The sequence below is a fragment of the Siphateles boraxobius genome, unplaced genomic scaffold (assembly GCF_051911475.1).
Source record: "Siphateles boraxobius isolate OS27281-9 unplaced genomic scaffold, OSU_SipBor_1 66, whole genome shotgun sequence".
In the NCBI taxonomy this organism is placed as follows: Eukaryota; Metazoa; Chordata; class Actinopteri; order Cypriniformes; family Leuciscidae; genus Siphateles; species Siphateles boraxobius.
Window position 1 is genome coordinate 24,824,813 of NW_027509193.1, and position 14,115 is coordinate 24,838,927.

General features: G+C 37.1%; 1 protein-coding gene across 15 annotated transcripts in view; it reads right to left on the reverse strand.

Annotated features, from left to right (window-relative positions):
• Positions 1-14,115, reverse strand: part of svilc (supervillin c) — a 34,341-nt gene that overhangs the window by 13,869 nt on the left and 6,357 nt on the right. For 4 of the 15 annotated variants that reach the window (XM_077213234.1, XM_077213235.1, XM_077213238.1 and 1 more), the window contains exons 3-9: positions 8,890-8,924; positions 7,088-7,149; positions 5,167-5,315; positions 4,789-5,017; positions 3,359-3,879; positions 851-902; positions 548-595 (exon numbers count right to left, since the gene is read on the reverse strand). In XM_077213234.1, coding sequence (XP_077069349.1) covers positions 548-595; positions 851-902; positions 3,359-3,879; positions 4,789-5,017; positions 5,167-5,315; positions 7,088-7,149; positions 8,890-8,924 — 1,096 coding nt within the window. Of the gene's footprint in view, positions 1-547; positions 596-814; positions 903-3,358; positions 3,880-4,788; positions 5,018-5,166; positions 5,316-7,087; positions 7,150-8,889; positions 8,925-10,499; positions 10,677-12,345; positions 12,511-14,115 lie in introns of all 15 variants that reach the window. The other 11 variants (XM_077213237.1, XM_077213236.1, XM_077213233.1 and 8 more) reach the window with 5 other exon arrangements.

Sequence of the window (14,115 nt, forward strand, 5' to 3'; positions counted from 1 at the left end):
AAGAGGAGAGGAGATGAGAGGAGAGAGGAGATGAGAGGAGAGAGGAGGAGAGGAGAGAGGAGGAGGGGGGAGGAGAGGAGATGAGAGGAGGGGAGAGAGGAGATAATAGAGGAGGAGAGGAGATGAGAGAGAGAGGAGGAGAGGAGATAAGAGGAGAGAGGAGATGAGAGGAGAGAGGAGGAGAGGAGCGAGGAGGAGGGGGAGGAGAGGAGATGAGAGGAGAGATGAGGAGAGGAAAGAGGAGGAGAGGAGATGAGAGGAGAGAGGAGGGGAGAGAGGAGATAAGAGAGGAGGAGAGGAGATGAGAGAGAGAGAGGAGGAGAGGAGAGAGAGGAGGAGAGGAGAGGGTGATTGACTAATACAATCTCATACAACAACAACAACAACAACAACAATATATGCTCAGTCAAACAGAACTAACACAGAGAGACAATGACTAATGAAATCTCACTTTTTAACACATAAAGTAATAAGCAACAATGTATGATCATTAAGTCAGTTAAAGTAACTGAAACACATTATGTATGAACTCACATAGCAATCTTACCCAGCATTGAGTTTGGGGAGTAGATTCAGCTGTACTCACAGTCTCATCCTACAGGGAGCAGTTTGGAAATCAGGGAGAACAAAGATATTGAGTTGTGACTCACATACTGCATGCTAGCATAGATTTGACCACAAACACACATGCTGATGTATTTATTTACACACAGAAATACAAATAAACCTCCTAGTCAATATAGCCTAGCTAAATATGCTTTGATATTTCAGGTGTCTGTAAAAACACAATTCAATTAGCATCTCATACACACACCTGTGGCTCACTGTTTACACTGATATTGCACCTTGCCTTAGCACTTTGCTCCTCCTCTTCTTTTTTTGTTACTCTTGAGTCTGTCAGCCTGTGAAAAAGACTTTCTCATTTAATAGGAGCCAAACAGTGATGAATTTTGTCAAAAACATACCATTTCATACCATAAATTAAAATAATATGATAACAAATACAAGTTTGCAATATAAAGCAGCACAACAGACTGTTTTTGGTAGAAATAAAAACAGCCTTGTGTGTAACAAATGGCCGTGCCTGCACTTATGTTAAAAATAACATCTAATTTGAGGTACATAATCCTCATACTATGTTGTTTAAAAGTAGCACATCAGCTACTTTTATGGTGAGTACACAAATCAGGAAATAAGGCAGTATCGTAGCAATGCTTTGGGGTATTAACATTAGACTCTCTATGTATTATTACCACAATGCCATGAGTATACAGCTTTGGTACAGGAGCACTTTGGTGACAGTGCCAGCAACTGGTAAGAATCCCAAAAAAAGGCACAAACAACATAACTTTAGAATAGCTTTTTGTCAGGGTTCTGTCAATCCTGTCTAGTCTATTTCTTGGTTTTGTGACAGAGCCCTGACACTCCTGTTTTGTCTTGTACTGTGTAGCACACAGCTTGTGTTTAACACTAGCTGTGTGCTTTCTTGTTGTCATGTTTCGTGTGAACACGTGGCTTATGAGTGTTTCATTGGTTGCATGTTCATTTCTGTTTTGTGTTAGCACATGGCTTGTGATTTGTTTTACTGGTCATGTGCTTGTGTTCAAGTCATGTTTGGTGTGAACACATGGCTTGTCATGTATGTTTCCTTGTGCCATGTGCTCTCCTGTCCATTGTCTATCCCCACCCATCTTGTTACCTGATTAATGATTCATTTGCCCCACCTGTCCTCCCCCGTTACCCTCTTTTGTTTGCTTCCCTATTTATTCTCCTTGGGTGCTTCTCATTTCTTATTTGTGCATCCTCGTTTCCTTTCCTCGCTTCCTTTCCTAGCACCTCAGCTCCACCCCCTGTAGGTTGTGAGGGAAGGACGCAAGGACAGAAAGTGAGGACGGAGGAATCGAATGAAAGTTTTTTTTTATACATTGGAATACTTGATCACTCGAGCGTCACTTCACAAGCGTCAGCAGCAGCGCTCAAAGCATCTGCCCTTATGTTGTTGAAGTTTGTTTATTTAAGAAATTCATAATGAATAATAATAAAGCAAGATACCCTGGTGAGATGTGTGGTTTATATAAACTGCAAGGGTAAATTATAAATTAAAAAGATTGTGACCGATGTGAAGGGGAGGAGAATGTATACGTGCGTCACGTTTAGTCAATAAAACACTTGCGCATAGGATACACCTGTGTATCCTCGCTCATGACTCCTCTGAAAGCCTCCTCACTCCTCGATCCTCGATTCCTCGCGGTGCAATTAGAGAATTGAGATGTCCTTCAAGATGGCTGTGCTTGATTGGTTTCCGGGTCATAGGATGGAGGACAGAGGAGCGAGGAGACGAGGAGGGATATTGAGAAGCACCCCTTGTGTTTTCAGTCCTGTGCTGGTTCATGGTACCCTCATGTTTCTAGTCCAGTTGGAAAATCTTGCTGCCTGTCTTGTTTCCCCATGGGGTAGTTTTTGTTTTAATTCACTACTTAATAAATACCCATTGTCCTGCACTTGAGTCTTATCTCCTTTCACCATCCCCACACCTGACAGATTTTGGTTTAAACTCATGATTTATCCTTTACTAAAAAAGATTTAAGCATTTTAATTGCATGAACAATTATCATTAGATTGAATTGTAATCTTCAAATGCTGTACATATTGTGAATTCTGAATAAACAAATAGTATTTAATAAAAAAACAACTAAATTTTTGACATACTGAAATAACACCACCATCATAATTAATCACTATAATTTAATTACTTTTCCCTTGAAAAAGTAACAAAGGATTGCTCTTAATTATTTTGTCATTTAGTCAGTTACATCTGATGTAATTGCATTGAATACTTTATGGATTATAGAAAAATTCTATTTAAAACAATAGTGGCTTTAACCTCAAAATTTAACGTCTAATGATAACTTTAAACGTCTACTTCTCCCTTTAAATACTTTGGTCAGCTCAAGAATAACTTCTGCAATTTTATTGTATTCATTTGAAATAATTAAATGAGCGGTCTCATGTCTATCCTTGTGTTGTTCAACTGGTCGAGGTTGGTGTGGGATTTAGAAAGTAATAAGTAATGTAATACTTTATAGAGAGAGTAATTAGTAGAGTAATCTAATCACACTGTTGAAGATGTAATTTACTTTTTTAGAGTAACTACCCAACACTGGCCACCATACCGGTATTGGATTTGCAAAGTTTCAAGCCAGCAATGAACCAATTTTCTACCTTATGAGTTAATAATATATATATATATATATATATATATATATATATATATATATATATATATATATATATATATATATACACACTGTATATCTGACAACAAACAAAAAGAGCAAGAGAGTGAAAGTGAGAGAACCTGTCACTGATGTCTGATTCTCTGCTCTGGAGGTCTTCTGACAGGGATGGACATTCCTCAGGCTTGGGCGCAGATCTCCGTGTTCTCCCGGAGGACGTAGCGTCTTCCTTCCTTCCCCTATGCCTCCAGGGAGCGCTGGAGAGACGGGCTGGAGATGGACCCACAGCTGACATATGTCTCTCCTCTTTCACCTCCCTCTCCCTCCTCTCACCCCCATTCTTCTCCAGGCCGTGTCCATTCAGGTCATCCCTATCTCTGGTTCCACTCCTCCACACCACTCCCTCCGAAGAGCTCTTTTTCAAGATGCCTTTAATCTGCACTGCATTCTGGGAGTTGCTGCCTGCTGCAGGCTTCAGATGGGGTGATGAGGTGAGTTCGGCGGAGAAACCACTCTCCTGTGAAGAGCTCGGCCCAGAGAGACGCACTTCACTGGGCTTCAGGTTGATGGACTCAGCTTGCTGTCGGTCAGAGAGGTGAGGCATCAGATGAAGACGAGGAAGCTGAACAGGCTCTTTCTGAAGCTAAAGTGGAAGAAAGGCTTATAAACATCTCTGGAAAAGACAGAGAAGGTACTCTAGAAGTTAAAGTGACAAGAAAAATGGCTTGAGTTGTGTTTTTGGATGCTGGTGTGATCATCAGGTTGCTTAAGCATGACTTCTGTGTTCAATGAAAGTTTTGCTGGTGAGCAGCATTACTGCAAAAGGCTTCATCCCAATATCCAAAATATCTAAACATCCTTCACACAAGAATGATTTGACAGAGCAAAATGATTAAGGTAATTAGATTTAATTTTTAGAAAATATATTGTGAATGAAATGTGTCGTTTATTGCTTAAATTAACTGTTTTAAACAAACTGACAATAGGGTAAAACAAGCAACTTTAAAATAATAAAAAATATGATATATAATAAATAATAATGAAACAAATATACCATAAAAAAGTCTAAAATGCTGAAAAACAAACCAACTATCGGAAGTTCCAATTATCTGAAAAATGCATAAAACTCATGAACATATATTTAAAAAAAATGTTTTTGTGTGTTTTTCCTTTTTAATTTTATTTTAATTTTTTTCCTTTTTTTATACATATTTGTTTTATTTATTTATTTTGCTGTGATGGCTATGCCATTATTTTTTAAGATAATATAATTTTAAAAAATTAGAAAATGTATAATGAATTAAACTCTTACCTTGTTTTAATCATAAAACTTACTAAACATTGATACATTTAACCTCAAACAAGAAAAATGGCTAGCACTAACCAGCATAAGCATGAAAATTCATCGGAATGTTTTATCATGGTCACCAGATCTGAGGCTGACACACACTGATTAAAACAACATGATGACTGGACAAGTGGCAAATAGAGACTATGCCAAGTAATCACAGACAAGCAGAGCTATATGTTCATGCACGCCAAATATACTTACCAAATTGACCTCATCCACAGTGATGGGCTGTGTGCGGTAGCGCGCACCCTTCTGTCTGCGTCTCTCAGAGGCCTCTAGTGGGCTGCCGTCTCTCACGGGACTCCCCACAGCACCCAATATGGGCTGAGACAGTTTGTTGAAGAGAGCCAGTTTCTCACTCATAGACAGTTTAGTGCCAGCATCATCCTCCACCTCTGCCTCAGGCTCACCTGCCTCACCCGACTGAGGACTGAAGGAGGAACAATAGAGAGTGAATTAGGTCATTCATTTGTTTTTAACCACAGAATTACTTCATAAATTGGCAGTGGCACTGATGCTGTAAGCGTAGAGAGAGATTTTTTAAGATATGAGCATGTTGTATAATGAAGTCCTGCCCACCTCGCTGCCATCACTGTTTCCTCAAAGGTGATTGGCTGAGTGAGGGCTCGAGGATCGTTGTTACGACGAACTCTGCGCTCATGGAAACTATTACTGGAGCGAGGTTTGAGAAATAAGGACGCCTCGGGGGAAGCTGTCTTCTCCAATTCCTGATAGCAAAACAACAATGTAATAAAAATATTTAAATGGTGGAATTAAAAGAGAGAGAGCGACAAATGTAAATAATTCACCAAGAGATACAGTTGACCAAAAAATGCTTTTTTTGATAAGTAAGACTTTTTTTAAAATAAATTAATGATTTTATTAAGGAACAAAGAATTAAATTGATTAACAGTGACAGTAAGACATTTAAAATGTTACAAAATATTTATATTTAAAAAAAGAAATGCTGTTCTTTTGAACTTTCTTTTTTCTAAATAATCCTGAACAATGTATCATGTTTTCCACAAAAATATTAAGCACCACAATTTTTTTTCAACATTAATAATAATAAGAATTTTTTTGGGGGCAGAAAATCATCATATTAGACAGATTTCTGAAGAATCATGTGACACTGAAGACTGGAGTAATGATGCTGAAAATACAGCTTTACCAGCACAGGAATAAATTACATTTGTAAAATAATTAATTTATAAAACAGTAATTCTAAATAAATACAAATATTTCACATTATTACTGTTTTTATTGTATTTTTGATTAAATATGTGCAGCCTTGGTGAACATAAGATACTTCTTTCAAAAACATTCAAAAATCTCCCTCACTCCAAATTTTTTAATGGTATTGTTGAAATGTGTCGATTCAAAACATAATTTTAACTGCGTAGAGAAACTTAATTACTTTAAATTCCTTTTCATTTACACAAATACTGCTTCACCAAATCTGTTTGATTTTCTTTCTTCCATGGATCACAACAGGAGATGTTTAAAAGAATGTTCACGCTGCTCTTTTCCATACAATGAAAGTGAATGGTGACTAGCCATCAAACTCAAAAACTGACCAAAAAGTAAACTCATAAACTCATTTATGTTAGAAGTCATTGCATATTTGATATAGACTTTTTTGGTATATTGCACATACTTTGAATATGATAATAATGTATGCTGTATGAAGACGTGTCACCCCATATTTAGTCACAATTCACTTTCATTGTACATAAAAAGAATTACTTGTGTGTTCCATGTAAGAATGAATATCATTTGTCACATCAACATGTGAGTGAGTTAATGGCCTAATTGTCATTGTTAGGAGAACATTCCCTGTATTTTCTGTATCACCGAGAAAATGCAATTGCAATGCAATTTTTAAATATCTCTGTCTCTGGTGAAATGGGTCAGTGGCAGGATGAATTAAATAGATCCTGCGCTGATAGTCTAGGTAAGGAAGTCACAGTAACAAATGAAACCCAGTGGGTCATACGGTAACCAAACACTCCAGGTGTCCTATTACCACCTACGGCCCAACAGAGAGGAACAGAGAGGAAAAAACATACTGGAGAAGAAAGAGAAAGAGAGAGACTACTCCAAAATTATTAGAAATACCTAGTAAAATAAATGACAGTGCATTCAAAATTCATTTTCAGCATCACATTGCTTTTTAAAATTTATAAATATACTTTTTTTTTTTTTTTTTTTTTACATTTTTGTATGTGAGAATGAGTTCTATGTGTGTAATTTCTGATACATGAGAAATGCCTGGTCATAAAAGTGCAGATACGAATTAAAAGGTGTATTTTATGTTAATTGTAAGTGTAGTCTAAAGTAATTATAATTAGCTTTTATTACAGTAAATTGGGAAGCCCCCAAAGGGGTAAATATATACAAGGTGTGTGTGTCTCTGTGTTTTCCATCCATGGCAATGACCTTTTTCTGTTCAGGCAGGGGCAGTTGCTAAAGAGATACGGTGGGCTCTTGTTTCACCTACTTTAAACAGAGACATCTTGGCAGCTACACTCATCTTGGCTCTGTCATCTGTCTTTACATCCACTGCAAGAAAAACAGCAAGCACAACATTACAAGCAGAAAAGTATCTCCAAGTCACACACATGCATTTCAGAGCTAATCGAAACTGACACATCATAACAGACTGCATTACTTGTGGCACAGTCTGAACGGATCCTGCTGATACACACACACACACACACACATACACACACACACACACAAACACACACTCACTCACACACACACACACACACACACACACACACACACACACACACACACACACACACACACTCACACACACACACACACACACACACACACACACACACAAACACACACTCACACTCACACACACACACACACACACACACACACACACACTCTAATTGAGGACATAACATACTGTTTTATATAGTAAACAGTTACGTGACTGCTTTTCTCACGCTACCGCTAAAAGACATTTTGCTTTTTCAGAACGATTTTTACAATTAAGGACATCCCTAAAAAAGGTTGTCAGATTTAGCTTAGTTCCGGGGACTAATTAATTTGTCCACAAACTATAGCTATCAAAACCTATACGCATTTGATTCCCCTTAGATCACAATGGTGAAATTTCTGTGTGAGATCACTAAATGACTAACAAATATATAATACATATTCTCTCACACACTCATAAACTCATTGCTCTGTGTTTGGCCAAATGCACAAACAGTCTGGCAGATGTATTCTTCACCTGTGTGTATACTTCTCTTGACTGGCAGATTTATAGCTGATCTCAAACACACACACACACACACACACACACACACGTTGCGAGAATGAAGGATCATTTTATGGGGACTTTCCATAGACATGGTTTTTATACTGTACAAACTATATTCTATCCCCTAGCCCTAAACCTAATACACATATCATTCCTCCTTTTCCTATGTTAAGTATTAAACTAAATGTGTTTTTAAGGAATTAGATTATTATTTGAGTGTCCCTAAATTACTGATCTAAGAAGCATGGCTTATATTTATAACACTATAGCTTTCTCTAATACAGTCTTGTAATATTTGTCCAGTAATAAAACAGAGGTCATTAACTGTTTATGACAGTATCCACTTACTCAGAATATATGCATGAGTAAAACTGTATAAGAGTGTGTTTATGTTTTGGTTTACTATGTGTATTGCATTGCAATGGTACTATGTAGAGGTAGAGTTGCAAATTTTGACTGCTCAGACTACAGTTAAACAACCATTTATAACAACAACAAAAACTCCTCTATATACGCCTATCAATACACACACTACCATTCAAAGGTTTGAGGTCAGTAAGATTTTTTTATTTTATTTTTTTGGAAAAAAGCAAGAATGCATTAAATTGATCGGTAAATGTTATTATAAACTCTTGAGCAGAAAATCAGCATATTATTATGATTTCTGAAGGATCATGTGACACTGAAGACTGGAGTAATTATGCTGAAAATCTTTCTGACCCCTAACTTTTAAACGGTACAGTGTATCATACACATACACTGTGTATGAATACTGAATTTCATATAAATCTGAAATACTTTATAAAAATGCTTCAAAATTATAACATCATATCTGTTTTCATCAATTTAGCTTGTCACAATAATGTCTACTCGATTTAATGAGTTTTCAGAGTTTCTCACTTGCAGGTTTTTACTTTGGCACCACTTTTTTTAACTTAAATTAAAAAGCAGCAAATGACTTAATGTTGACTTTTAGTTGATTTTTTACAGTGTAAAATTGTAGGTTAAGCACTTACTTTGCGAGGTGTCCTGATTTTCATCGTCCATTGTTCTGTGAAATGAAGAACTTTATGTGAAGTCTCAAAGTAAAAGGAAGGACCACAAAATCAAACTCACATTCAACTGCTCACTCAGTCTTTCTCATGCAAAGTAAGTGATACACATACATGTTATACAGAAAAAAGTAAGGTGACTTAAACACCAGATCTGATTTAACAAGCCTCTCCTGCACTACAGGCATTGTGGTACACACTCACTCAGACACATCTGTGCAGGTTATATGCATGACATAATGCTAACTATTAAAACTATGAGCTCTTACGCACACCCTGTTTGATGATCCTATCAAGCACATGAGATACATGCTGAACTCATTTCCTGACTCAAAGGAAAGGACTGTGCTGAGTATGATATCTGCCATCTGTTAATTTATTCCAGCTATTTGTGATAATGAAACGATTTTACTCTTAAATGACTAAATATCAACAAACATACACAACACTTTCTTAAACATTTATTTGTTGCTATGCAGTGTGTAATTTTCCTGATCCCACAACGTTTAAACCTAGTTTTTAAAATATTTAATTGTAAAATATAGTGAGTGAAAGAAAGTGCTGAAAAGTTCCTTAAGATATGTCAATATATAATGAGCTCAAAATACAGTAAAAAACGTAATATTGTGGAATATTATTACAATTTAAAATATCTGTTTTCGATTTTAATGTCTATTTACACCAAGTTCAAGTAGCCCGCATTGTTGGCAGAGGCTATTTACACTGACTCTGCCCACCATTATCTGATTGAGCTAGACAAAATAACAAAAGAAATCCTGCATGGAGAGTAAGACGTGCACTGTTAGCTTTTGACGCGATCGACCCAAGTTCCAATCCGCTTTTGGTCCCACTTTATATTATTAAGTGGCTTTAACTACTATGTACTTACACTGAAATCAATAATTTGATACAATGGACTTATGTGTATACCATTTTTTACATTGTACTTATATTTTGAAAATACCTGCGTGTAATTGCAGCTGTAATTAATGTATGTTATTACATTTGTAATTACACTGTTGACCCTTCCCTTACACCTTAACCCCCCCTTAAACCGACCCATACCCCCACACCAGACCCTAACCTTACCCGTATCACACCTCAATAGCAAACAAAAGTGTTTTACAATACCATATCAACACAATAAGTACTTTGTACTTTGATGTAAGTACATAGTACTTAAAGCCACTTAATATAAAGTGGGACCCCGCTTTTTACCGAACTCTTTCTTTTCCCTTTTCTCATTGCAAATCAACTTGGAGTAGCGTTTATTATAAATATAAATATATATATATATCATCAGAAACGATCTTAAAACAGGGCTTTACTTGTAAAACGCCGAACTTACCCTTTAAAAGATCAGCATTTATTCGAAATAGAAATCTTTTGTAAGTGTAAATGTATTAACTGTCTCTTTTGATATGTGTCCTTGCTGAATAAAAGCATTAATTTCTGACTTCTGAATGGCAGTGTATACAGTATATAACACCCAACTAAGTTAGTGTGTCTAGGTAGTAAGCAACTGCTGTGAGTACACCGCATGCCTGTGTGGAGATCAGAGACAGTCTCCATACCCACAACTCTCCTTTATCTCACAAGCTGTGATGGGTTGAGTACGGAAACGTTCACTGTGTTTGCGACTCCCTGCAGGATCCCCTGGCATGTATCGACGGGTACGCCGACGACTTCCCTCAGCACCTGGTTGAACCGCTAGGTCAAGAGTCAAGGCCACCACGCCACCATCAGTGGCGCTAATGTTGGAGTACACATACCAGAACAGATGGCGGAAAGGAAGAATGTGTGTTTGCGAGGGAAACAGAAACAGAGAAAGAAGGATTGAGTCAAAGGAAAAGATTAGAAAAGGACACTACTACTTCTCACAGCACATTGAAGATGGTAGGATGTTAGACAGCATCAATCACACTGTCACCATGATGCCAAAAATTACAGGTACACATTAGCATTATGTTAGCACCACAAAATGTGCACATAATACAATTTATTACATAAAGAGATACCCTAAAACTGATATGAAATGCAAGGGCACAAATCCAGCCAACAAAGAGAAGCTAAAACACTGTTAAACACATTAGAAACTTAATTTAAAAACTACTTTAAAATTTTTTTTTTATATGGTGTGACTCCTAGATGTGTGAATAAATGACATGACGTGTATCTCTCTAATTTAAGTGTATTTTTGCAGCAAATTAGAAATAGGTGGATACTTAAAGGTACACCATGAACATTTTTTTATTCAGAATTTAAATAACGAGTCAGTACATCATCAATCCCCCTTCCAAAACGTATATTTATAATTTAGACGGGCGGGATGGTTTTCACAGGAAATTGCGGCCGTCTCATATAGAGAAAAGTTGCTCTGGCTACTCTGACGTGTGTATGGTGCAGGAGTAGCATAGGTTAGTTGTCTTTCACAACGACTGGGAAAGATTGACATGAAGCAGCTAAAATTACTTGTTTTAAAAAAAACGCTGAACAGAGGAGAGTCTGCAGGCAAAAGAGAACACGACGGAGCTCGTAATAAAACAAGAATTAACATAGGCTTGACTTTTTGGATATGGCGAGAACTGAGGGATTTGAAATGTGGTAAACGCGTAAAGCCTTATAGCTTTATGAGCAGTAGGATAACAATATTCATCCGCACAGCCGAAGCACAACCAAAACAATGTTGTACCACTAAATGCAGTTTGGTTTTTTAACCGCAAAAGGGCCAAAAGTTACATAGTGTACCTTTCATGAAATACTATTACTATGCAGAATAGTGGTGTTAGGCCGTGTGTCCACCAAAGCGTTTTTTCACGCAGCTGGCGTAAAATTCCAATTGTTTTCAATGGGAGCGCCGCGTTTTTTAAACGCCATGAGCGTATCGAGGCGCTGAGCGTGTATTTAACGCTCAAGCGCTGAGCGCCCGGCGTTTTTTACTGGTGGCCGAGAGTTGAAAAATGTTCAACTTTTGGTAAAACGCTGCGCTCATCACTGTCACTCTTTACACAGCCGTCCAATCACAGTGGAGGAGGGGCGGGACAAATACCAAACAACCAACTGTCACAACATTCTTTCTGTACAACGACGTCAACCAGCGGAGCTAACCAAACAAAATGGATGAAAAAAATGTTTTTTGTATGAACCAAAATTATCTGCGAAATCAGTTACAAGTAAACTGTGCTGCGGATATTCTGTATCATAGCAACGAATCGTCTCAACTGAAAAAACGCAGCGCTGCCAAAACGCTCTCAAGCGCCCACAGCTAGGCGTTTTCAGCAGAGCGTCCAGCGTTTTCAGCCGGCTAAAAACGCTTTGGTGGACACACAGCCTTAGAGATAACTGAAAATGTCTTTGCCTGTGGCAATACAAACAGAATGAAGCAGGAAATGAACAAACACACTGAGACACACTCCCTACACTCTATTAGACGAAGCAGGGCTCGAGGTTTGCTGTAGAAGAGCGCTCTTCAGCTGGCCTACGGATACATGAGTGTGTAACTGGCGTGTGCCAGGGGATGAGGGCCCATGGGAGTCTGGAGGGTTTTCCCCATCCACTGTACCAGACGAGCCCAACAAACATTCCCTGGAGAGGGTGATTGAGAGAGACAGAGGACTTCAACTGGAGGAAATAAAGTGTGCAAGGCAGGGACAGCTGAGAGACATGCACAGGAGGGATGGCGTAGATATAGAGAATGATGAAAATGTAACTTGCAAAAAATAAAAAAATTATTACACTAAAAAAAAATTTTTAGGTCTAAATTTGAGATTTATTTATTTGACTTGCATAGGGCTGCAACAACTAATCGATAAAATCGATTATAATCGATTATGAAAATCGTTGTCAACGAATGTCATTATCGATTAGTTGGTCTGCTTACGTCACGGGGAGCGTTTACTGGTACGCACACACACGCAAGGTCTCTCTCCCTCAGGCGCTCTGCCGAGCGCGCGCGCTTGCGCGCTCTAGATTTCGGGAGTTTGAACTAATTCGCGGGCATCAGGGAGCCGCAATCAATATGCGGGAGACTCCCGGGACTTCCGGGATGTCTGTATTTTGTCTCGAGCATCAGGTTGTGCAATCAGTTCGCTCGCAACGTAAGTGATGGATTAAAATAGCGCTACCGCAGAAATAGGTTAAATTAAAACGGTGTTTACAAAGTGAAGCATTAAATACAAAGGCAGTTAATAACAGCAGCAGTAAAATATTGTTTTTTAGTCACTGTACTCAGTGGTTTTCAGCGAATGCTTGTGCACTAATGCATAATTTCTCCTGTCCTTTACTCAAGCCTGTTAGCTTGCTGGGTAACGTTACCTCCATTCCGTTCTCTTTTTATAGCATTTGTCTACTAAGTTTTAATTGTTTTTCAAACGCGATCTACTGCGGCTCTACATTCACACAATTGTTTTCAGTCTTTCTATATTTATTTAATCAATTTATCCTTATATTATATTATTTTATATATTATATATATAATATATATTATATTCTTTATCCTTATATTCCTTATATATAATTAATTTTAAATAAAAATTAAATGAATTATATATTTTAGATGTTTTTAGTTTGTTTTAGGTTCAGATATTCACATCTGAACAACATGTCTGTGTAAATTTGTTTTAACAAAAATTGTGTTAAAACATAATATGTTGGATATCATTTTTTTAACAATAATCATGTTTGTCAACTTGCCATCAGCAATTATCATTAAAAACAATGCAAATATTGATATTAGTAAAACTCAATGTGTGGCTTTTGCACTTTTTAAAGTACACTTTTACACATAAATACCATGATTTACGGTTTTATTTAGTTATAATAAAAAAAAAAATCTAATTTAATTTCTATCCGATTAATCGAAAAAATAATCGTCCCATTAATCGATTATCAAAATAATCGTTAGTTGCAGCCCTAGACTTGCATATCATTTTTGCATCCATTTGGAATACGGAGCTTTGACAAAGAAACTAATGAACTGAATGTGATGCATAAAGTATGAAACAGGTAAGATTTCTGTATAAACTGAATGTGTACACAATGACCAGCTGTATACTGTATATTTATCAATAAATCCAGTTTGTTTCAATCTCATACATTCTGACTAATTTAATATGGCTTGTTCCACAGCTAGCCATATTTTAACTATAGTTTTTAACTGAATAAATGTAATCATTTTCACAATGAATAGAT